Source organism: Nasonia vitripennis, chromosome 2 (assembly GCF_009193385.2).
Source record: "Nasonia vitripennis strain AsymCx chromosome 2, Nvit_psr_1.1, whole genome shotgun sequence".
NCBI classification, from domain to species: domain Eukaryota; kingdom Metazoa; phylum Arthropoda; class Insecta; order Hymenoptera; family Pteromalidae; genus Nasonia; species Nasonia vitripennis.
Window position 1 is genome coordinate 14,553,211 of NC_045758.1, and position 24,197 is coordinate 14,577,407.

Genomic DNA, 24,197 nt, shown 5'->3' on the forward strand with positions numbered 1-24,197 from the left:
CTTTGTATACCCCTTATGATCTACACAATTGATGATTAAAATATATTTCAAATCTAATTGAGTGTCTTTTCTCTCCTACATTATCCCATATGTGATAGGAAATCTTTGAAATAAAGTATTTGAAAGAAAATCAATTGCTACTCAAGTTTATCAGATTCAAAATAAAAGAATCTTCAGAGGTAAGCAGTTTTCATATCAAAAGTTTTATTACAAAATGTGTATCTAATTCTTAGAATTTTCGAGCAATGAATAAAATATAAGAAAAGTTATTTTTTCCAAGTTCAAAAGTATTGATTAGCTAGCTATGATAGTTGTTTGCAATCTTTAAATATTGCAAACTCAACTGGTTTAGAGGTATGACTGATATTTCATTGATGAGTTTAAACAGTTTTTACAAACTTACCGAGTACGCCATACTGTTGGGGCGTCAGCTTTGTGTCTCCATCAAGGCCTCCTGGTACCGAAGATATCAAAGATGCTCTATCACTGATGTGACTCCCTCGAGTACTGGCTTCGCTTCTTCTTGCCCATGATGCTTGAGAAACTGCATCTATATATTTTTTCCAAACAACAATTTTTGAACAATTTATAACCAAATCAAAAACCCTTTAAAAAATTAATAATACTCTACCGAAATTAGATGCTTTTGAATTAATTAATCTTTGCCTTGAGTCCCTAAGGTGTCTTCGAGAAGGTGGAATTGGGTGTCTTCTGCGTCTCTTTAAAAACTGTGCTAAGCTTCCCAATAATAAAGTACCACTTGTTAAACAAATAATGAGGATCTGAAAATAAATAAAGTGTGCAAAATTAGCCTTTTGAACTAAAATTGCAGAATGACATTCAATTAAAACCTTGATCATTTCATTAAATGGGGTCAGAAATTTATGAAAAATAGCTACTGTATGGACATTGAACTGAAGATTCTTTTGCCAATGGCAATTCTAATAAAAAACCAATGGTTTATTAATTATATAAGATAGTTCATTTGTACAGACATAACCTACGAGTGTGCTTTTTGTAGGTTAGTTACCTTTTGAGATCGAGAAAGATTGATTTTTGGCAAAGAAATGACATAACGGGCGCAAAACTTTCCCAGAAAATCTTGCGCGTTCAACAGTGACATGTCAATTTCACGGCAATAAGTTAATTCGAGCAAGTTTATCCGAGCACCAAAGGCATTAGTGATGAAAAATCGCGCTTTTCGAATCGTCGTCGGTCAAAACACTCAACACTCGCGAAACTCCGTTTATGCACCATGCCAATGCACGTGTATATTCACTAACGCATAGCCGACTATGTTTACACTGCGCATGGTTAGGTATACTTTTAAAGCTCCGAAATCGCCAAGTTGGAGCCGTCCGTGTCAGCCGGAGCGCCCAGAGCCGCAGTATATATACAAATTTTATACTTACAGGTGATCAAGATGTTTTGTGTAAGTATAAAAATTGAATTTGATTGTTATTAAGAAAAATTTATTTTCAATTATTTGATATTATTGACACAATTAACATACATTTGTAGAAAAGTACAATATATTTATACATATTTTTTTATTAGATTATATATGTAGTTGATCACTTTATATAATTATGTTACGCTTTCAAGTCTTAAACGGTATGTACATACATATAACATGTTTTTCAAGGCACTTCACTTAAAATGAATTGTATATGAATGTCTTCTAGTAGCCTTTCATCTTGCAAAATGAATATGCTAGATTTATTCAAGGCTTTGCTAATTATTTGCATTGATACGCTTGCAATTTTTCAAGAAAAAAGAAAAATTGTTAAAAATAGAGTATTCTTATTTCTTTAAAAAATATATCTATAAGTATAAAACATTAACAACTGACCCCATAAACTATTTACAAAATTGAGTAACATACAACTTTATACAAATCTTAGCATATTATGCATATTATTTAGCAATATCTTATATATTACAATTAATCTTAAAAACAGATGTAAACATTTTCAAAATAACAATAAAAATTGAGAAGACCTTTTTGCTAACTGTTAGAACTACAAAATTTTGTCAAAATAGTGTTTTGCTCATCTAGAAATCTTTGACGCGATTTCTAAAATAGATTGTTATAAAAACCTGAATCTTTTGTATAATTTTGTATGGTAAAATTTTCTAAAAATGCCATAAGTAATCGTTAGACAAAAGCACCTCTAAGAAGCATACAAGAATTTACATTCCATTGTAAGCAGGACCACCACCTCCTTCTGGAACCACCCAGTTGATGTTTTGACTTGGATCTTTTATATCACAAGTTTTGCAGTGAATGCAGTTTTGGGCATTAATTTGAAGTTTCTCTCCAGTACCATCCTCTAATGGAACGAATTCGTAGACTCCTGCAATGAATATACAATGTTTTCTCCAATGTATTTTGTATTTAAGGATAAATGAATATTTTGTAATATAGTGTGAATCATTTACCAGCTGGACAGAATCGGCCTTCCGGACCATCGAATACCGCTAAATTTCTTTTAACCGGCACCGTATCATCCATGAGCGTAAGATGTGCCGGCTGATCAGCCTCGTGATTGGTACCAGTTAGAGCAACCGACGAAAGTAAGTCAAAAGATACGACGTTGTCTGGTTTCGGATAATCGATGGGCGTGCATTCGGCTGCAGGTTTCAGTCTTTTATAATCTGGTTCTGAATTAAAAAAATAAAAATGTACAGTTAAAAATAATTTCTTAATTATTGTGGTTTTCTAAGTACATACCTCCGTGTGACAAAGTCCAAGGCTCTCGACCGCCTAAGAGCATGGAGAATCCGGAATACGCCATACCACCATACAAGCCGAGCGATGTATGGAAGCTTGGTCTGAAGTTTCTCACAGCCTTGAGTTCCTTGTAAATCCAGCTGTTTTTGATTTTATCAGTGTAAGATTTCAGTTCTAGACCTTTGGTTTTTGATGGCGTCGTCTCGGCTTCGATGATTGCCTCAATTGCACTTTCGGCGGCTAGCATACCACTTTTCATGGCGTTGTGCGTACCTTTGATTTTTGGCACGTTCAAAAATCCTGCTGTGCAACCAATCAGGCAACCTCCAGGGAATTGCAACTTTGGTATAGATTGGAAGCCACCTTCTACTAAAGCTCTCGCTCCGTAGGCTATTCTATATGCGCAAGGTATGGTAGAGATGCATGGTAAGTAGTTGAAAAAAATTTTCTGATAAAATTAAAATTGGTATAAGCTAATGAACCTTTTGCCGCCTTCGAGCGTTGGTTTGATGGAAGGATGGTGCTTAAACCTTTGGAACTCTTTGAAAGGACTCAAGTAGGGATTCGTGTAATCCAGCCCCACGACGAAGCCAATCGCGATAAGAGGAGTCTCTTCGTTTAGATGGTACAAAAAGGATCCTCCGTAAGTATTTTTATTTAGAGGCCATCCTACAGTATGCTCGACTGTACCAGGGGAGTGCTTGGATTTGTCAACCTCCCAGATCTATAAAAAAGTTTCCACGATTTAAAAATGAACACAGCACAGCACGAGTAAGACATTGGATTCTTAAAAGCAAACCTCTTTAAGACCAATTCCATAAGTTTGGGGCTCGCAGTTTTCCCTGAGACTAAACTTCTTGGTGATTTGTTTAGTCAAGTGGCCATGACAGCCTTCGGCGAAGATGGTGCACTTGGCGTGCAGTTCCATTCCGCGCTCAAAGGTGTCCTTGGCCGAGCCATCCTTAGCGATACCCACGTCGTTGGTGGCAATTCCCTTTACGGAGCCATCCTCGTGATAAAGAACTTCCGAGGCACCGTAGCCCGGGTAAAGTTCTACGCCCGCGGCTTCCGCCTGTTCGCCGAGCCACGACACTAGGTGACCCAATCTGAAATGACGAAATAGCTTTAGTATCCAAAGTTGTGTTTACACGCGAATACTTAAATACGCTACGCACCTGACGACGTAATTTCCATGATTGTACATAGGCATCCCTTGGAAAATGGGAATAGGCACGCGTCCGGTTTCGGTGAGGAAGGCGAACTTGTCCGCTGTGACGGGCGTGTGCAGCGGAGCCCCGAGCTCCTCCCAGTTGGGAAAGAGCTCTTTGAGGGCGATGGGATCTATACAGGCACCACTGAGAATGTGTCCTCCGATCGTCGCGGATTTTTCGACGAGGGTGACGCGCAGCTCCTTGCCATGCTGTTCGGCGAGCTTACGGGCCTGGATCGCTGCCGACATTCCCGCTGGACCTCCGCCCACTATCAGGATGTCCGTCTCGTCGACGTACCTCTCCATGTTCACGTCTGAAAATGAATAGACAAATAAATCTACTGTGTACAAGTTTATACTTTATTGCAAGGCAGACTACGTCTTTAAAGATGCATTTGAAGAAGATAATTATGACTACCAGATCGCGTTATCTAATCAATCATAGACGAAATCATTATAGATATAAGTACGACAAACATATTAGACAATGATTCATTGGATTTATTTTTATAAAGCGTGAACAACGACTTAAAATTGCATGAATGTACTACAATGACGCTCTAGGATGAGCTCGATGTATATTCTTACATATTTATTTAAACAGTGCGAATCATTCCGGGAATTCCACCAATTTTAAACAAAAGAACAAAACCGGCTAACGATTCTCACCTTTCCATCTTGGATCGCCGTCGCGGGGCACCACCGTATAATGAGTTGTGATTTTCGGGAAGGCACCTTCGGAGTAGGCCCTCTGCGACAGCTGCTTCAGGTGTTTTACTGAAAAATTTAACGCAAGTTTATTATCACAAACGAGTATACGCCGTATTTCAAGTTAACTCGCAGCCAATTCATCTCAATACACTTCAAAGGGCTCAACAATCGTGACATCTCGATTCGTTCGCCGAGAGAGAGAGAGAGAGAGAGAGAGAGAGAGAGAGAACGACTTATAAAGCCATTCCACACGCACGCGATCCTCTTTATACATACTATATACATGTGTATATGCTTGTCTCATTCGGCCGGGTTAAAGTCCACATATTTTCATCGCTACAGCGCGATACACGTTTTTCGAGTAATTGCTGCGGAGCTGTGAGAGTTATTGATAATAATTATCGCTACGAACGTGTTTTCGATTGAACTACCCTCGAATTATTGACTAGGTATTTCGGAATTGCGCCTAAAGCTTTGCGTATATAGCACACGACGAATTGCTATATATATATATACACGTACAATTCGTATTAAAAGCATCGGAATTATATAATGAAAGATAAGGAAACAAATTTATGCAAAACTCCGCTCGCACAAAAAATCTCAATTGAGTCGTTAGACGATTTCGAGCTATTGATGTGAGCGGCAGTATCAGCAAGAGCTTTAACTCGAAAACACGTCGAATATGCTGCAAAACGAACTTCGTACCCACGATGAATTAATGTATGCAAGAGTGTGCTGTGCGCCTCGCACGCGACGAAATTTCAGCAGTTTTGCCAGTTGATAGAAAGCAACGTCGAGAAACGAAATTGATATCAAGGAGAATTACGAGAATTAAGGAGGCCAATCAACGCGAATTATTCAGCGAAATCAACCGCAGTCAGCTGAGCGATGGGCAGCTATTTTTTTCACTCGACATCAAGGCAATCAAGTGTCGATTGTTCGGGGACACAGCCGTGACGTTGAACGTTGTATTTTTCTTACCGATTCTAGATGAACCGAAGATAGGAGAGGCCATTGCGGAGGTTGCACGGTTACACTAAGGGGAGTATCACAGCTGCAACAGGCTCGCGATGATGTGTGCAGCCGCACCGGTTCGCTTGGCTCGAAAATGATGATCCGAGACAGAGCCAAGCTGATCTCTGACTGCGTGTCACTCGCTGCACTAAGTGAGTACTGGCTCGTCCGTCGAAGGAACTGCTGCCTGCTGGATAGCGCCGGGCAGGGAGTATAAAGAACTTTATAGAAAAGCGTCGGCTGCTTATCTCCGCCGACACATAACTCGCATGCGCAGGAAATTGGTAGCGCGATATTTGAACTAATACATTTTTATATCTGGGAATTATTAAGTGGACCCCGTATGACTCTGACAGGGAACAAGTAGTTTATCCGTGTTGTATGTAAAGTTACGCGAAGGCAAAAATTACGTCAGTACTAGCGAATTGCACTAACGACTGATAAATTAATTGATTGAAATTATTTATCAGTCGGAAATCATGCGATTCTGATCCACTTTTATGATGATTATTTTTTTCCGCCTAAGAAAGCAGCTTTACTTGTTCATAAACATGATACAGGCACCGTATTATGTCTTTCGATTTACCCCTACAATTGACTCATACCAGCGTATACGTATATATTTGAATGAACACGGCCGCGATCGTGTTAGACATTCCCTATAATCTATATATACAGTTGGCGTCACGTTCACATGCATGCCATAAAATAAACACAGAGTTGACACCGACACGCCGGGACAGGCAAATGTTTTCTTCTCGTCGGCAGTGCCCGGCTGGAGCTTGAGAGACGCGGACACACGCAGACGTGCGCACACAATTCTTAAACTCTGTTATTGCCCTTGCAGCAGGTCAATTTGACTTTCAAAGTTTTTGCTTGTTTGATACGAATATTAGTTTTAATAGCAAATAAATTTTGGCCTTGTCAACAAGTGCCTATAGAGTTTTTTTTCTTTGTTGACCGCGTTCGTTCTAGGTGCTGCCTCTGTTTTTCTTTTCGAATATGTGTATTTTCACTGCAGGGTGAAACGGAGAAGATTTTATCTCGTAATTTGAGAAAATGGCTGAATCACAAAGAAAACAGTGCAAGTTTTTTCATATTATTGCTTAACCAGAGCTCAAATTTATATCATCTTTGATTTCTGAAATAAGCTATTAACTGCAACAAAGTATTTATAATTTACTAAGTGATTCGTTTATGCAACAGGTTTCACCGCTGTAATACCTCAAGACGCAGTCGAGATAAGGGTGACCAATATCATCAATCCATATTTTATACGAATCAAAGAGCTTCCAGAAGATGGCAAGGACAAAACTAAATTGTTTAAAAAGTTATTTGAAGTTAAGAGCTCTCAAATCAAAGAAAAATCACATGAACATTATACTCCGTCAGTTGGAGATGTAAGATTGGAATATCAATTAGTCAATTAAATAATTTCTTTGAGTATCATAAGTTTTTGAATGTGTTCCTTAGGATGTATTAATATCATCGGAACGATTGACTAATATGGACATAGATCTACCAGATTGGATTTGCAGAGGTGTCATAACTGATACAACAAAAAGAACATCCGATGTGTTTTTATTGGATCATGGCATTGCAATTAATGTGCCAACAGAGTCGCTCATCAAATATTCTCGAAATGCAGTTGATATTGAACCATTAACCATGACCATAGGTCTTTATAATATTTTACCAATAGATCCTACAGCTTGGAAGTAAATAACTTGGATGAACTTTTTATTCAGATAAGAAAGAATCATTTCACGTGTTAAAATAAACTTATTTTTCAGAATAGTGGAACAGTGGCCTGACAGCACAGTGAATTTTATTAAAGACCTGATCCAAACCTCGGTGAAAATTTATTTTGCTGTTTTAGCTTGTGATAGAAAGAAAAAAAAAAAATATGGGGATATTTATTTAGTAATAGAAGACAAAAATGTTAGTTTAATTGAAATATTAACACTATGTTCACTGGCAGTTCCACTTTACCCTGGTAAGAAAAATAACTTTTTCAATAATTATTATAGTAGTAAAGTCATTATAAAATTAGGCGTAATGACTTTTTCACTCTCTTTTAGAATTACTGAGTGCCATAAAAAGTAACAATACAACAGAGGAAATGCTGGTGCCATACCAAATAGGGAAACTGTAAGTTATTAATATTTATGTATGTACAACATATTCCAGAAAACATAAATATACCGACTATCCTTTGTTGTAAATTTTGTTTTAGAAAAACGGACACAAGCAAAGAATCAACTGTAAAAACAGCTGCTTATAATAATGAGCATCCACGAATCTCAGTAAAAAATTATGTAAACAAAGACAAACTTATGAATAATAAAAAGATATTAATCAAGACCAAAAGACCATGTCGACCTGTGGAACATTTAGAAGACGCACAGTTCACTACTGCTATTCATAAAGTTAGTAAAATAATTATTTGCAATATATTTTATTTGAATATTTTGTAATAGTCAAATGTAATGATATATTACTAAATTATCAGGCTCTTAAAGATCAAGGTGTTCGAGCATTAAAACAAATTCAATCATACATGTGGCCTGCCATCAAACAAGGATTTGATACAGTAGCTATCGGTCCTCATGAAGCAGGTAAATCTGTTGGATACATTGTACCAATTGCTAATAATATTGCTGTCGATAAAGAGGTATGTCCTTATTTTAATTTTGTCTTGAGAAAAAAAATTGTGATAATTATTAAATTATGAAAAAATAGCTCATTATAGAAAAGCAGAAGAAAGAAATAGTAACAAAGCCGATAGCATTGTTTTTATGTGCGACAATAAAAAAGTGTATTGACGTTGCTGATATGTGTGATAAAGTTTTAAATCACGAGAAAGTTAAATATTCAGCTATGTATAATGGTTTAAGTGATAAAATTGTGATGGTACGAACAAAATCCTTTTTTTAATGGCACTTTATACTACATAGTTTTTTATTAAATTGGAAATCATTTATTTCCCTTCAGGCTAATATTTGCAATAAGTTTCATATTCTTGTTACAACACCACCATTTTTATTGAGAACAATTGAAAAATATTCCAATAAATTGGACCTCTCAGAAGTATCTCATTTAGTCATAGATCAGGCTGATGCTTTGTTGGATAAATATTTCACTGAGGTATGCATAATGATTCTTCTAATCATTTGTTATTCTTTTTCGGTCATCACTTTCTTTTCTTTTAGTTAATTACGCTAATAAGAAAGTATAAAATTATTAATAAAGAAAAAAAGAATGGTTTTCAAAATGGATCAGTGCAAATTATAGCTGCTGCACATAATTGGACTCATAAAATCAGATTATTTGTGGAGAAATTTATGGAAGATCCTTACATATGTATAGGATCATTTGTTGAAGCTGCTGCATTTTCCAGGGTTAAAGGAAGGATGCTTATTCGCCATTCCGAGAAAAAAAAGGAAGAAGTTTTAAGTACGTTAAGTGGGTTTTTACTTAAGAAACACATTACAATACACATTGCTAACGTTATGTTTGTTGATAAACCATAGATATTTTGGATGATTATTCTGTAATAAAAACAATGATAGTTTGCTTAAACAAGGAAGAGGCTGTAAAATTAGATTATTTTCTTGTCTCTAAATCAGTCCAAACATTATTAGTTCATGAAGAAATGTTAATTACTAAAGTAAATGGTAATCAAATTTTGATAAGTACAGAATATAATTATCATTTTTTGGACTTTGGTTCTAAATAAATAAATTGCATCCACAGAATTAAAAGAAGTTTGGCATAAATACTTATCTGGAATGTATCCTGTCATTATTTGTACTGATCAAGTTTTATTAGATTTAGAAATTTCGAATATAGAATTATTGATTCATTACTCTGTAACAAATACTTCAAAAACTCTTTTTGGTAGAAGATTTTCAGTCCTCATGGATAATTGGCTGATGGTATTTATATGAAAGTAAAAATTCTCATAATAGTAATTATAGTTCAAACTTTTTATTTTATTGCACAGGAGTCTCAAACTGATTGTAGAGTTATAATTTTATTCGATGAAAGTAAGGGAAATAAGCATTTTAAAGGAGTCGTAGAGATTTTAAAAAGGCTGAATGTCACATTACCCGAGGATTGGAAGCAAATAGCAGAGGTAAAAACAGATTTTTTTCTTAAAGTTAGTTGTTATTGTTGTAATCTCCATTATTGAAGTTGTAATTTCGTTTAATATATCATAGGGACTAGATTTAGCTTATAACATGACGATAAAAAATCATCCTCTGTGTGATTCAATCAAATCATTTGGAACTTGTGAAAGAAACTCTTGTTCTTACAGGCATTGCATAATATCAGAGGTGGATACTCCAACATTGAACGCGACTATGTAAGTTTATGTGTAAACGAATATTAAATTTTCTTCCGATTGGTTTTATATTGATTATAATTTTATTTGCAGAGGAGACGAGCTAAAGCTGGAAATTACTCATGTACATCATGCCTCACACTTTTCAGCTCGAGTATATGAATTTATAAGAAAGAATGAAATTACAGGAAAGAATGAAAGTTTTTCTTATCCGTTTGAAGCTTTCAAATTGGACATCGCCATGAAGAAACATTATAAAGAACCACAAAATAGGTTTGTAACATATTTGCTTTACTATTTTTCAACGAAATAGTTGTCTGTATGTCATATATTGAATTTTAGGCGAGGTGTAAAAGATATTTGCGTTGGCGGATTTTACACTTATAGAAAACCTGAAAAGGATTATGCAAGGGTACAAGTACAAAGTATTGTCGAGAAAGATATCAAAACAGATAAACCAAAGAAAGTACGAGTTCAATCTTTAGATGATGGACAAATATTTCCACAAGTTTATGTAAGATTATTAATTTGTATAGATATAGCAACGTAATATATGTGTTTAAAATTGAATCTCGTTATCATTTGATATTTAAAATAAATTTTAGTTCTATTCAATTATTTATTACTTTTTAATGCATTAACACTAATAGTATGATTTTTTGGCCAAGGTTTCAGAGTTGTTTGAATTGCCACAAGAACTACTCAAATATAAATGTACAGTCGTTGATATTTTCTTAACTGGTATTGCACCATTTGATCATGAATATGAGTGGACTAATCTTGCTACTGAAGTAACTAAGCAATGGAAAAATAAAAACTGCAATAATGAGCGGGACGAGTATGCTTATGTTAAGGTACATTCAATTTGTACAATTTTTATTGCACATCTGTAATATAATCTATTATTAAACTATCTATACTCAACATTGAAGGTACTTTTGCACATTGGAAATTGTATTTGGACTGATTCTGTAGTTTGTCGTTCTAAAATAATAAATCATAAAGACTTGGTAAGCTCGACTTTGAACGATGATTTAATAAAAAAAGAGCTTGCTACTAGCAATGATGACCATTTATCGACTCTTTTAACTATGTGTTACAATGGCGGTATAACAGAAATAAACGGCCGTCCAATTGTAATACCAAAAAAAGAAAAAGCGGAAACTGGATCTATAGACGAATGTGACTGAACTTTAGTCTGTCCTAAGATAATAGGAAATTGAATTGAGTCAGAAGAAATTTATCACATGAAAAGACACTTGTGATATTGTCAATATAAAGTTCTAAAGGTTTTACAGCAACTTAATTAATGACTTACTATGCAAAATTTTATAAATTAAATAAAAACAATAATTGTTGTTGTTTCTATCTTGTTAAATGTAAAAAATTCTTAATTATTAAGATTGATCTCATTCAAATATGTAAACATTAATAAAATTACAATTTTGTATTTTTTATACAAATACTGAGAACATTTTTATCAAAAACCATAAACAATTCACGAAGACTAAATTTTAAATAGTTTTTTCTTTTGAGTACTAGTACAAGACATACAGTCATATTTATGTAGAATAGATGTAGAAACTTCTAATATTTAAATTGGGTAAAATATCAATTTATAAAATTTATATTCAACAGGTTTTATTCTTTTATACTAAGATTTTTCATATAATTAACAAAAGCTTCATTTGATAATAATAATACATTGAGAAATGGAGCTTTATGATTTTTCTTTTGTAACATAAAAAATCGCTTTTTGATAAAATCATTCCTAAGATCTAATACTTTTATTGACCAAATTATGTCATCATATGTGTAGCCTTCCTCTGTAATGATATCAACTAATTCTTTTACTTGAGTTAAATTGTCCAATTTGAGGCTTTGAGCAGCCGAGATTTTATAACGTATTAACATTTCACTATAGCCAGATTTTTTGCTTAAAAAATTTACTATTCTAGATTTCTCATCTGTATCAATCACTTTTTCCTTCACTTTGCTGTAATGCAAAATTAAATAAAATTGAATTAGGACTCACAATGAATAAAACACAAATTTACTTTCATTAAAAAATTACCTGTTAAAGAATAAGTCATTGCAAGTTAGAACCCAAGGCCTTGGTGGTGGTAATAATCCACTCTGAGAAAAAATTTCTAGTCGTATTTGCATTTTTTCATATGAACAATACATCGGCCATTCATAATTCAGAAGATTATCTACACTAACTCCATAATCTACAAAGAAATTTATCATGATCAGAACTTTTACTCAATTTGCACAAATGTTGAAATAGAAAATATGTATTTGTATGTTCATAAATACCTAACAACAACTTTAGTTTTCGTATAGTTGATTCTGGTTCTTGCATAATAATGTATAAATATTTAGAAAGTATAGTATACAAATCTCTTGGTTTTACCTGGAATACAAATCAATGATTAATTAAAACACAATGTCAAGAAAAAAAGAACATAAAGTAAGACAAATTTAAGAAATATTGTACCTGAAACTTTGTTTCAAAACACTCTGGTTGACTTTGAATAAAATTTGCCAAATTTCTTAAATTAGTTGCGCTATGATACAATAAAAATATCCCATCATTAATGTCGTTTGTGAATCTTTGTACTGTATCAATTTTTTTCCGAAGAAACTCTGTGTCTTGGGTTAATAATAATACATTATCCTGTATTAGAGATGTAATAAAGTTTGCATTTTTCAATATTTGATAGTTTTGCATGATTTGTTTCCTTGGTAGTTCTGTGAAAATGGGATTCTTCGATAACAGATCCCTTGCTACGCATCGCTTCATGTGAAATATTTCCATGAAGGTTGAGAGCATAACATTGGTTCCACATTCATTATCTTTTAAATATTGTCTGATGTCTGAATTGTCACCCCACAAAATTTGCTTCTCAAGAATGCTATTCAGCAAATTTGTAAAGTGATTTTGAAATGTCAGCAGTGGATAATGATATTTTATGGCAAGTCTTTTGTTTCCAAGCATGCGAGATCGATGGTAAAGATGGAATAGCAATTGTTTATCCAAACATTTAATAATTCCTCCTCCGTGCATGTTGAGCGATCTGCAATGTGTCGAGTAATATGCGTTATTTGATGTTGTATCACGTTGATGACATAAGATGACCTTAACGATAATAAAAACTTGAAAACTTTACCTTTTTTTCTATCTCCAGGCTCTTTAAATACATTATTTATGAAGTACCGTACTTAATTGACGTAACATTGCGTATAATTAAGAAAACTATTTAAAAATCATAGGTTAGGATTTGAGGTTATGATGTTGTGAATGCGAACGCCGGAATACCCTATCATATTTGATGTTATTATACAATGTACGCATACTCGGAAGCGGAACATGCGTTTTCAAGTCCTAAGGTTTGTTCCATGTCTTTTACTGTAACAATACACTTCAGTTGTCAATGTCGTCACGGTGGTCATAAGAAAACAGTGTAATTTTGTATGAACGTATGTACAGCCTGTAGGTAGTCTTTTTTATCGCTTTCAATTACGATATTTAAGTAAGTGATAACGAATCGGTAAAGGCATAACAATTCAATTCGTCCAAATAAATTTGTATGTTCAAATTCAAATCAATTCGTGACGTTAAAATGTGCACGGTCAACGGCTTTCTTTCTGATTCGAGGAATCCAAATTTTTTTGACATATCGTGCCCAATGGTTTATTATTGAAGAACATAAGATTAGGCCGGAATCAATATATTACGTAAACGCAAACCAAGGCGTTCACTAAAGAGTACCTATCATCACGCAGTAGATCAGGATCGAGTGTGTTGTCAAGCCTAAAACAAAAGAAAACGCACGTGCACACACACACACACACACACTCACGAGCAACGCCGGATCTAACGAGTGCAGCGAATTCCAAGAAGCGGAGCAAATTCGCGCGCGATTTCTACTAGCGGCGCTGAAGCGAATTATCGGCCAGTACGCGTGCGAGTCGCTCGACGTTCGGACGTTCGGGAGTTCGGGACTCGCGCGCAGCTCGCGGAATAACGTTCTTTTTCAAAACAAAAACGGGAAAAGCGTCTTCGCGGAAGCCAAGTCGCCGTGTTTTTAGTCTACTCGTAAGATACCTACTGTCTTCGCGTTATTCAATCGTTGAAGCTCGTCAGTTCCGCTCGTGCTCGAGAGAAGAGCGTTGATGGACGAGACGTCGTGCGAGAGGATATTGCAGTGACACGAGTTTTTCGCACGGAGAGAACAAACGAGGCCGAAAAAAAGAGTAACTGCACCGGTGCCGACTGCCGTGCCGCAGGAGGATGCGCTAGATCTACAAGAGTACAAAGGTCGGAAATTGCGGCACGTCGAGAGAGGGTCGAGAGAGGAGGTGAGTGCAGCGATGGGTGCTGTATATATGTGTATAAAGTCGACTTTCTAAATCGCGCGGCGGGTCTCGCGTGTGCAGTAGTGCGCCGGGAAATCCTTTCGCTATTTTAGCAGCTGTGTGTGATGCTGCGTCACGGTAAATGGAGCGAGCGTCTCTATTTTCGTCGTTGTTTTCTTCGACGATCGTTTGGTTATCCGCACACGAGTTGCGGCTGCTGCCGGAAAGGCCTTAGCGAAATGTCGCGTCCATCATCGAGCCAGCAGTTTTTTTTTTGGAAGATTGGAAGCTCCTTGTTTTTTCTCTACCCACTGACGTACACTGCTTCGGGTTTCAAATTTGCGAATCTATTTCGAGTGATGGCTTTTCGAACGAACGTATACTGCAGTCGCGCAAACTCTCGAATATCGTCGCGGATATGGCTTTTATTTCATCGCTAGCTCGCGCGCTCGTTTTCGGTATTACGGACAGGAATCCTCGCGCCATCGATCACGATTGTGATGAAAAAGTTGAGTCGCTGAAAAAACATAGGAGGGCCGGAGAGGAAAGTGAAAGGTCAAATTACGGCTCGCCTTAGCTCGCGTATTGAGATGACAAATTCACTACTCTCGTCTCCATACGCTGCAGCGGCTATTCTTGCATGCGGCGAGAGTGCGTGTATAGGAGCGTGAATAGATTCGCAATATGCGTACACGCTATGTGTATATAGGTACGCGCGTGTGTGTGCGTAATCCTCGTACGGCCCGGAGGAAAAATGCTCGCTTTCACTGCCGCGAGTGCCGCGAATAGTTTTCCACTGCTGCAGAGAGAGAGAGAGAGAGAGAGCGAGTATATAATGGCGGAGGCATGTACGGGTGAAACAAAGCTACACAGTCGGCGAAGTGAAGTTTGCGTTCTGCGGGTAAACCGACCCTGCGCGCGAATTTGGCGAGCGGAATAGCTGAGTCCTTTTTATCTATATAGCAGCCTTTCGCGTTTCTTCTCTTTTCGCGTTTGCTTTAGATCGCCGATCGCGGCTAGTTGGCCAGTGCTGTTTGATATTTATCGAGCGTGCTTCGTTAGCCTCGTAGTTTTCGTTTAAACCGCTGGTTTATATGCGGTGTCGGGCGAACGGCTCGATCGCAAGCTCGGTTATCTTTGCAATTTTGAGTATCCGTCGGTGTGTGTGTGTGTGTGTGTGTGTGTGTGTATTCGATTCTTTCGCAGAAACCTATGCTACTTCGATAAAACTAATTCATACAACTTTTATCCGCAACGTTACAATGAGCCACATTACAGCGGGTGTGATAATAGTCTGGCTCACGAGGCAACGATAAAATGTATAGTGTTTCCGCGACATTAACTTTTCAAAAGCGCGCCTTACCTTGTTTTTGATAATAGCTCTCGCGTACAGCTTTATTTTTGCGGAGCTTTTTAGCACGGCTTTTATACAAATTTCACATATGCAGAGTGGATGTCACCATCAACGTCAAAATTTTATTCGAAATACACGATATAACTTTAAATTATTAAAATGCATTATCTACGCACTCTGTTGGAACAACGCTCCCCTTATCAATGTATTAACATAGTTTCGTCAGCAAGCCGCGGATGCTCTTTGCAATCGTAAACACCTAACGCTGTTAAAACAAGATAAATGTAAATCACAGAAACCGCGCTGAAGATTAAAAAAATATAGAGACTGCTGAATCGTTTACATTTCGATAAGCGTGCTTCCGCAGAGTTCGTACAAAGAAAATAACAATGACGAGTGTGTTACATCGCGTATATAGTTAACCGCCAGTTTGAAGGTCAAGCATAACTTTCGCGCAGCCAGCCGCACAATTGTTCATTCATTCGCATTACAGAGTTATATGTGACGCAAGAGCAAAGTTTCGCAATGTTCGACCTCCTCTTGTTCAACCTCGACAATGTGCATATTTTCCGTGAAAACAAATCCCTTTATTAGCCGAATTCGAACATCCAACCTAGTTGTTTGCGTGTTTCGCCATTGTTATAGCTCCGCCGTGCTATTACCGACTTGGCCTAGCTTTTTCGTCGGCGGCGTAGGTCCAACAGCTGCATAAGCCAATGAAACCGAGATTCGATTCTCCTTTCAATTTTCGAAAAACACAATTTACGAGAGCGAGAGAGCTCCGCGTTGCGTTATGCGTATATAAATTTTCGTTCCCCTCTCGCGGCCGTTCGAAATCAGAACAGATGCAGGCTTTTCACGGAATATATCGAACTACATTTCTTACAGCAGCTGTATTCTCCTTTCTCTTTTCCGACTCTCCGGAGAGGAGTCACACGGCGTATCAAGCCCGCGATAAATCGAGTTCTGGCAGTAGCAGCAGCCGCGTATCTTATTCGTATGCCTCTGCTCCATATCGTTCTTCTTTTCCGCAGAGCCCGCGAAGCAGCAGCAGCACGAAAAGGCGCGAGTGATGTGTGCATAGTCGCATAGAGATCGTGAGTGTGTCACAATAGATGGCTGCAGCCGAGAGAATATGGTCTACCGGTACATGCAGGAGCAGCAGCAGCAGCAGCAGCAGCAGTCATCGTCGTCGGCCGCGAGAAGCGAGAAAATCAGCAGACTCGAGGCGCTCGGTTTCATCAGCGATCCGAACAATAGCGACAACGAGGACTCGATCGATCCCTTAATCAACGGCAATCACGTACCGCTCGTCGGACTACAGAGAAAGCCGAAGCACATACGGAGGAACAGGATTACTTTGATGCATCGGCGAAGGGTGAGTCCTCCTCCTCCTCCTACTCTTCTTCTTCTTCTTCTTCTTCTTCTTCTTCTTCTTCTTCTTATCTTCTTCATCTCGCTGTTGACACACTCGCGTGTTTGTTTATAAAAAGACGATCCCTCGCCCGCTGAGGAGTAGACAAGTATTTTTCAACAAGTGCAAGCGATCCATTGTCGCGAGTTCCATTAAAGCGAGGCAATATAAAAGTTCGAGTTGGCCAAAGAGAGAGAGAGAGAGAGAGAGAGAGAGAGAGAGAGAGAGCCGCCCCCGCACTCGCTCTCTCGTCAACCGGCGCAAAATCGATCCAGAATTTGCGGAGGAGCAAGAGACTGCCTGCATGGAGATAATAAGTCTTGCGTTAGCTGATGGCTCCGAATTCCGTTTTACTTAGGTTCAATTTATCGGCGAAATCGAACGATTTATGCGAGGACCGTGAAAGCTCGGAGAGAGAATCTCTGTGTGGGTGTGCTACTGCTGCTGCATGCCCGCCCGAAGTAAGAGCTATGAGCCTCGCTGACATAAATACTTGATGAAAAAGGGAGCTTCCAACACTCCAGTTAAATTAGACACTTCGATAAATTTGCATTACCCGTCGGAGCTCTGCGCAGCGCACTGACACACGCTCATACCCGGATGAAGCGAGCGATAATGATGATTGCACTGCGCGTTATTCTTGTGTGCGAAGAACGTTGCGCAACCGAGATTTTTCGCAGCGCTGTTTTTATCAAAGCTTTTATTTTGAAAAAGTGCGAGCGAGAGAGAGAGAGAGAGAGAGAGAGAGAGAGAGAGAGAGAGCGCGTAAACGCGAGCTGAACAGTGAATTTCAGCCTGTGACGAATTCTAAGAACTGTGGGATTCCTGAGAGAACGTAAACACCGACGACGACGACTGGCGTCGTGTGTGCACTGCTGGGCTAATAAGATGTACGGCGCATTTTAGCACTCGCTATCTAAATAGAGATAAAATTGTTCTCTCGAGAGAGCAGACGCTTGGAGCGTTGAGTCATGGACTTTAATAAAGCGGCTTCAAAACCTCCGAAAAATTAATAAAACGTCCGTCGAAGAATACGCGCACGCAACGATGCAGAGCAATCTTTTTTTTTAATAATATTTCCTGCTTGTATCGAAAGTTGCAAGAGATTTCAATTGCGTTTCTACGTATCGCCATTCATTACGAACCGAGAGAGGAAAACACGATCGTTCATTGTTACACGCCTATTTTTGAGAGCAAAATAAGCTACTCCGCGACTTTTCAAAATTCCACGACTTATCCGTTTTTCCCTCGAAAGCTTTTTCCTGGCGAGAGTTCGCGCGCGCTGTTGCGTGTTTGGTACAAGGACAAAACTAGCTCACATTCAACTTGTCATATACGCGAAGCTGTACACAAGGAGGGCTCCATACATTTTCGGAGCTTCGCCATTTCTCTCACGACTGCGCGCGCGGGGGCGGGAAACTTTGAAAAGTTGTTCATCTCGTCGTACACACGAGGAAAGTTCCAGGAATTTCACAATAGCCTAGTTCGGATTGAATCTAGAAAAAAGGTTACTCAACGCCTACTCGGTGCGTGAATTTTTCTTTTCTCCCACGACTGAAATAATTGCGTCGCTTATCGTCAATAAATGAAACGGCGTTTACTCGTTCCTGCGCGGTCGGTAAAACAGTGCGGAGATAATAGGGGGTAGTAGCCCCTTATTTATAGATTTACGAAGGTATACGTTATTTCTCCCGCTCGTGCTCTTTCATTTACTGGCTTAACGTGATTAAGAGCCGCGCGCGCAAAGCAAACTCATTAGGCGCGAGAGAAATGTACAGCCGGGGCATTATAAAAAGCGTAAGTTTGATTCATCAAGCACAGGGAGGGGGCTAACTGCCGGTGCTGTAGCAGGGTGAACTTGAATCTTGGCAGTTTGCTCGTCAGCGCAGGAGAAAATCGATGTAGCGCGACAACTGCTTAGGTAGGTAGGTAGGTGGTAGGCTCTTTAACGACGTTCAGTGAAAAAGGCCGGAGGAGGAAAATTCACGCGGGACAGCGCGCGCAGCCCGGGGGGGGGGGGGGGGCGGCTGAGAGCGAGGTAAATTATATGAGCTCGCCGCCTCGACTGGCTGCTCGTAAACTCGCGCAGGCAACGAGCGATAAAAAGGGATGGGCGTAGAAAGGGCTGCTGCAGCAGCAGCACAGAGGAATGCAGCGGCAGCAGCAGCAGCGGCGGCGCTAGCAGGCCGGAAAGAGTGCGCTGCGACGACTTGTAATTCACCTACGCGAAATTGTCCGCGCGCGAGGCGGCGGCGGCGGCGGCGGCGGCGGCTTTCTTCCAAGATTAATAATACCTGTCCCATTTACACTTTTAATTTCGGCCGCACTGCTTGGCTGCTCGAGGGGGCTAACGACAAATCTTGCGCCACTTCAGCGCAGCGGGGAAATTGAAATTTTTATGAACAGCCGAGAGCTTTCATGATGCTCTCTCTCTCTCTCTCTCTCTCTCTCTCTCTCTCCCTCTTACCTCTGCTCATTCTCGTAGCTCCTGCTGCTACGTAGCTTTTACTATCACAATTGCGCGCAGTCTTCCGCTAATGCTGTGTTTCGAGCTCGGAAGATTCTCTCCGGGATTTTTCGTCGCCGGCTAAAAGCAGGATTATCGCCATCGCAGCCGTTCGATCGTGTGCGCGAATGGAAAATTTAACCCCGCGCAGCCCTGGAAGTTTCGCTAATTGCCCGAGGAGTTTTTACACACACACACACACACACCTACATGCAATGAATGATAAATTTTCCAGGCGAATAAAAGTGTAAAAGCTAATCTCTCTCCCGGGCTATTTCTTTATTTAATTACCCGGACTATAACTCACGTCGCGCCATTAACCGCCCGGCCGCGCTCTGCGGATGCTAGTTAACGTTAGGTGATGTATTGCCTCGGCTCCTTTAACTGATTATCCATAGCTGGACATGATCTTCCGGGGGAGCTACCGCCGCATTGTCTTAGATCTCGCCGGGCTCCCCACCCCCTCCCCCCTTTACATTGCAAATTGACAATATTCCGTAACCCCCGATATCAACAGATGGCGCGCTCTACTGCGGGCGATTAATTAATTAGTTTGTTCTGTATCGGCGAGCCGCTGATCTATAGACGTAGTTGCTGCTTTTGTATTGGACAGTGTTACCGGCGTTCCGACCTGAATTACAAAGTACATGATTATAAGTGAACCATTACACGTATACGAATGAATTGCTCCTTTTATCAATCGTACCTTCAGCCCCTTAATTAGAAACCTCGTCGCATCGCTCATGGACAAAAGCTGAAATGAAAATTTAGGCAGTACAGCCTCAATTACACGGAGGGGTGTTTTCCGCAGGCTCGATATCGCGTCCTCGTTAAGCATTAACTAATTTTCAATTTGCAAATTGCCCGTCGAAGCATAATTAACTCACTCTCTCGTTGCGTAAGACTTCGACAACGTTATCCATCAGAATCACAAGGGCAAGTTCTATACTCTGTCAATCGCAAGCCGCGGACAAAAGAGCCTCCCCTGGGGACTCGAAAATGTTTAACGAGAACCCGAGTCTCGATGCCGCGCATCATCAGGTATAGAGAACGGGGAGTATACACTGCCCGTGGGCATGTCCTGCGCTCGCCATCAGCCAGCTGCCACTCGCAGGCTATCTGAAAATAACGAGTTTTATTAAAAATACCTGCAGCTTCGGCGTCTATACGTAAGATAATACATCGGCGAACGAGAGCTCGCCTCTATTCTATACTAAAAGGCTTCACATTTTACTCGCCGCAGCAGCAGCTTTATGCTATTTTTCAGCGCACCGACGCAGCAGGCAGTATAAATGAATATTCGCCGTGAGCATCGAGTCTTGTATATCCCGCTCGTCGGTTGCGGAAAAGTTATCGAGAAAGTATAGTCGGCGGTGCGGGCACTTGAAAACACTCGTAAAGTGGCTTCCTCGTGCAGCAGCAGCAGCAGCAGCAGCAGCAGCAGCAGCGCGATATGAGACGAAAGGGCTGCCGGCTGATAAAAAATGGCTTGCCGCTGACATTTTGATCGATCTATTGTACGCTCGCGGACTTCATTTGCATTGTGGGAGGCCGCTTTCGAGTTTCGACTTGGAGTGAGAGAGAACGTTACGTTTGCGCTTCTTCTCCCCGGGCCGAAACTTTGTTTCCAACTGCGCGGAAAGTTTGACGAATCTCTTATACATACTTGTATAGTATTTTCGCGAGTGTAGAGCGCGGAGAGAGTTCTCGTCGAGTTGACGATGGGCAAATTTGTTTTGTGGAAATTAAATCGGAGAGCATGTGCTATTATGGAAGAACAACACTGTCTGCTGACGACGGGCTCGTGAAAGACGGCAAACAGATCCGTGATTATATACCTGTACCGGAGCTTTGAGTGATTCGGACTCATTTTTCGACGATGCGTTGTGTGCAAATTTGCAATAATGAAGATTCGGGGTTGGGTAATCATTAACCAAGCACTTAGTCATTTCACAAATCCTTCAAAGCATCCAGCCCTTCCCGACTGTATAGAGTGAAGTTCGTAAAGTGGCCATATTGCGCTCGTTCATCAAGTAAACGATTATGGAAACGCTTAAAAATTACGTTTAACGAGCTCTTAAGCCAGTCAACTTCTTTAATGAAAGGTTTGCTCTGTGCTCTGGTTCACTTTGTAAATATTGTACTAAGCCAGTTATTTACTATTACAGAGATGATTAAACGTCGTAATATTGCATAATTAAGCGAATTTTCCAAGTCCCTTAATTTTACGCTTCCTGGATTTCCTCGTGAAGGTTGTTCAGCCTGCTGCAGTGCTGAGCGCGCGGCTTTTAATTATTCTTCTAGTACACTGAAAGCGAGAAATCTACTCAGCGCAGAGTCATTGGCACAGTTTGTTTATACTCGCGCAGGACTTGTAATTCAGAATGCATTTGAAAAGGAATGTCAAAGCTTAACTTTTCGGGTCCGATTAGAGCCGCTCGCGCGGCACATTTTTCATAATAATATGCGTGCAATTGTTGCAAACCGACAAATATAGACACACATACGGTTGACGCGAGGTCAGCTCAAGCTGTGCCACTGATAGCGAAGAAGCATGGCTATTAATAGACATCGACAGCGACGGCGACACGCGTAAATGGGTGATTAATTGCGCCTCTGCAGATGAATGGAGTTGAATTAGTACGTATCAATGAAAATTGATATTGGGTATTGATAAGTTGCCGAGTTCGAATGATGAATGGGTATAAAAGCTCGTTTGAATCTAAATCTGAATCTTTAAAAATAGCATGTACATTGACACTCGTGCATTTTCGCAAATTTCCCAAACGTTTCGAACAAAAGATTTGACGACTTCACTATATCCCATACGCGTCGATTGTTTACTCCTTCATTGAGGCTTCTCCATAAACTCAGCAGTCATGTATCTCGCCGCGCGCATGGAGCGAAAGAGCAAGTATTGAACGGTTAAACAATAATTTGCGGGCATTTAAGCCGAGCGATAGGTCCGGCGTTAATAATGAGCCGGCGACACTGCCCAGCTCTCTCTCTCTGCCTCGCGCGCGGAGTGTCCGATATTTTGATGGACGTGGCAGCCGCTGCGGCGCGCGCGCACCGCTTGTTCTCGATGCCGATTACGCACGCGGCCAAAGCTGCTGCGCCGTAGCGCGACATTAGCGCCCGAGAGAGAGAGAGAGAGAGAGAGAGAGAGAGAGAGAGAGAGAGAGAGAGAGAGACGGAGAGTGCAGTTGCCCTCTGCGACATGCTGCGCACTGGAGCAGCGCGGATACCATAAATTAGGCGCGCTCGCCGCTCATAATCGCGCAGAATGCATATTCGAGAGCTGCCGCCGCACTGCCGGTATGGCCGGAATCAAGGCCGCGTTTCTCTCTCTCTCTCTCTCTCTCTATGTGTATTGTACGTGCCGCTGCAGCTCGATGTATCCGTGCTGGCCGAGAGAGCTGACTCGCGCGCGACGCGTCGCCGCCCCGAAGACCAGAGGAGATTATCTACGATGCTGTCACGGCCGCGTTATAGCTATCGAGCTGACTTTTCGTGACGCGCCTGCGGATGCGATCGTCGTGCTACGCCAGGCCGATTTGCCAGCTGATATGCGTCGCGTATTTATTGTAAATGCAGCCGCTGATTTCGATATTTCGGCTTATTCGACCTCTCTCTTCGTCAATCATCACTCGCTTCTGGGGGGATCCGTCCGTCGTACGTGGCTCGTGTAAATCCATACTCCGCTTCGCGTCTGATGGAGTGTGAACGACTAAATTGATTCTCCCATTCAACTGATTCATGCTTCAATTTCAGGCTGGGATTGCCTAGTTTACTCGCTCGAATCAGCTCTTCTTACCACGCGGTTCCCCTTCCGTTGCGGATTATCAAAAAATGCTTTAAATACCTTTGCATTTCTCTCTGCAGACCCGTCGAGTGCGTTCGTACGTGTAATGCGCGTGTGGTATACTCGCAGTTAACCGATCCGCTGATTTTGTAATTATGCGCAGCGCATGCTGGCTTTCTCCGAGGTAATTTAAATTCAGCACTGGTATTATAATACATACATTAATGCGCCTGATGCGATAACGCGTAATTATTTACATATATTTTCGACGCTGCATTTCTCGAAATAAATGCGTTAAAGTGCGTAAGAGTGCTTCCGTAAATTAGCGCGATAAAGTATAATATACAACAAATCGTCCATTATAGCTGGATTCTAATTTTAGCGTCGCGTATCTCTCGCATCGAATAGAAAAGCTCTCAGCCAGAGCTGAGACCGCAGACAGAGGATTCGGTGTATCCGAAGAGGACATCGTCGCAGGGCATCAAAAAACATGAGCACGGCGACGCGGAACTCGAATCCACCTCCTCCTCCAATATACAGCCCGGCAGCATTATATTCGAGAGCTGGCCCGGGTGTCGAAGCTAATACCCATCCGCGAAATCGAATCGCGCAGTAGAGTCGAGAGACAGCCAGCATAGCGCAACGCACGTACACGTACACGAGTCTCTCTCTCTCTCTACTCCGACTGCGGGGCTGACCCGATGGCCAATATGCCAATGCAGCTTATTCTCCGCGG

At 40.3% G+C, this 24,197-nt stretch overlaps 5 protein-coding genes across 8 annotated transcripts in view; 2 read left to right on the forward strand and 3 right to left on the reverse strand.

Moving 5' to 3' along the window:
• LOC100119848 (mitoguardin) overlaps window positions 1–1,401 on the reverse strand; it is a 32,048-nt gene extending 30,647 nt beyond the window's left edge. For both annotated transcript variants that reach the window (XM_031922726.2, XM_008203929.4), the window contains exons 1-3: window positions 1,031–1,401; window positions 632–782; window positions 404–550 (exon numbers count right to left, since the gene is read on the reverse strand). In XM_031922726.2, the coding sequence (XP_031778586.1) occupies window positions 404–550; window positions 632–782; window positions 1,031–1,123 (391 nt within the window). In that variant the 5' untranslated portion in view covers window positions 1,124–1,401. The remainder of the gene's footprint in view (window positions 1–403; window positions 551–631; window positions 783–1,030) is intronic.
• Window positions 1,402–1,450: 49 nt separating this feature from the next.
• On the reverse strand, window positions 1,451–5,883 carry LOC100119918 (electron transfer flavoprotein-ubiquinone oxidoreductase, mitochondrial). The gene is made up of 8 exons (XM_001603567.6): window positions 5,640–5,883; window positions 4,614–4,721; window positions 3,910–4,258; window positions 3,534–3,840; window positions 3,217–3,458; window positions 2,735–3,129; window positions 2,443–2,664; window positions 1,451–2,357 (listed from the first exon to the last, which is right to left on the reverse strand). Exons 1-8 carry the CDS (start codon window positions 5,671–5,673, stop codon window positions 2,194–2,196), a joined length of 1,821 nt encoding a protein of 606 aa, XP_001603617.1. The 5' UTR covers window positions 5,674–5,883; the 3' UTR covers window positions 1,451–2,193.
• Window positions 5,884–6,296: 413 nt separating this feature from the next.
• LOC100678855 (putative ATP-dependent RNA helicase TDRD12) lies at window positions 6,297–11,305 on the forward strand. Of its 2 annotated transcripts, XM_008203932.4 has the most exons (19): window positions 6,364–6,522; window positions 6,648–6,756; window positions 6,879–7,072; window positions 7,146–7,390; window positions 7,466–7,668; window positions 7,754–7,823; window positions 7,909–8,101; window positions 8,185–8,346; window positions 8,415–8,585; window positions 8,667–8,819; window positions 8,885–9,128; window positions 9,206–9,349; window positions 9,429–9,610; window positions 9,679–9,810; window positions 9,896–10,041; window positions 10,114–10,293; window positions 10,363–10,534; window positions 10,689–10,874; window positions 10,953–11,305. In XM_008203932.4, exons 2-19 carry the CDS (start codon window positions 6,732–6,734, stop codon window positions 11,208–11,210), a joined length of 3,060 nt encoding a protein of 1,019 aa, XP_008202154.1. In that variant the 5' UTR covers window positions 6,364–6,522; window positions 6,648–6,731; the 3' UTR covers window positions 11,211–11,305. The 2 variants fall into 2 exon arrangements, with proteins under 2 accessions (XP_008202153.1, XP_008202154.1); XM_008203931.4 differs by having other exon boundaries at window positions 6,297–6,756.
• Window positions 11,306–11,385: 80 nt separating this feature from the next.
• Window positions 11,386–13,374, reverse strand: LOC100678047. Its single transcript, XM_003425312.5, has 5 exons — window positions 13,194–13,374; window positions 12,521–13,100; window positions 12,340–12,436; window positions 12,095–12,251; window positions 11,386–12,016 (listed from the first exon to the last, which is right to left on the reverse strand). Exons 2-5 carry the CDS (start codon window positions 13,088–13,090, stop codon window positions 11,662–11,664), a joined length of 1,179 nt encoding a protein of 392 aa, XP_003425360.1. The 5' UTR covers window positions 13,091–13,100; window positions 13,194–13,374; the 3' UTR covers window positions 11,386–11,661.
• A 612-nt stretch (window positions 13,375–13,986) lies between these two features.
• The window catches only part of LOC100120008 (venom dipeptidyl peptidase 4), a 197,356-nt gene continuing 187,145 nt past the window's right edge, over window positions 13,987–24,197 (forward strand). The window contains exons 1-2 of one of the 2 annotated variants that reach the window (XM_008203938.4): window positions 13,987–14,385; window positions 16,771–17,114. In XM_008203938.4, coding sequence (XP_008202160.1) covers window positions 16,872–17,114 — 243 coding nt within the window. In that variant the 5' untranslated portion in view covers window positions 13,987–14,385; window positions 16,771–16,871. Of the gene's footprint in view, window positions 14,386–16,770; window positions 17,115–24,197 lie in introns of those variants that run through there. The other variant, XM_008203940.4, reaches the window with a different exon arrangement.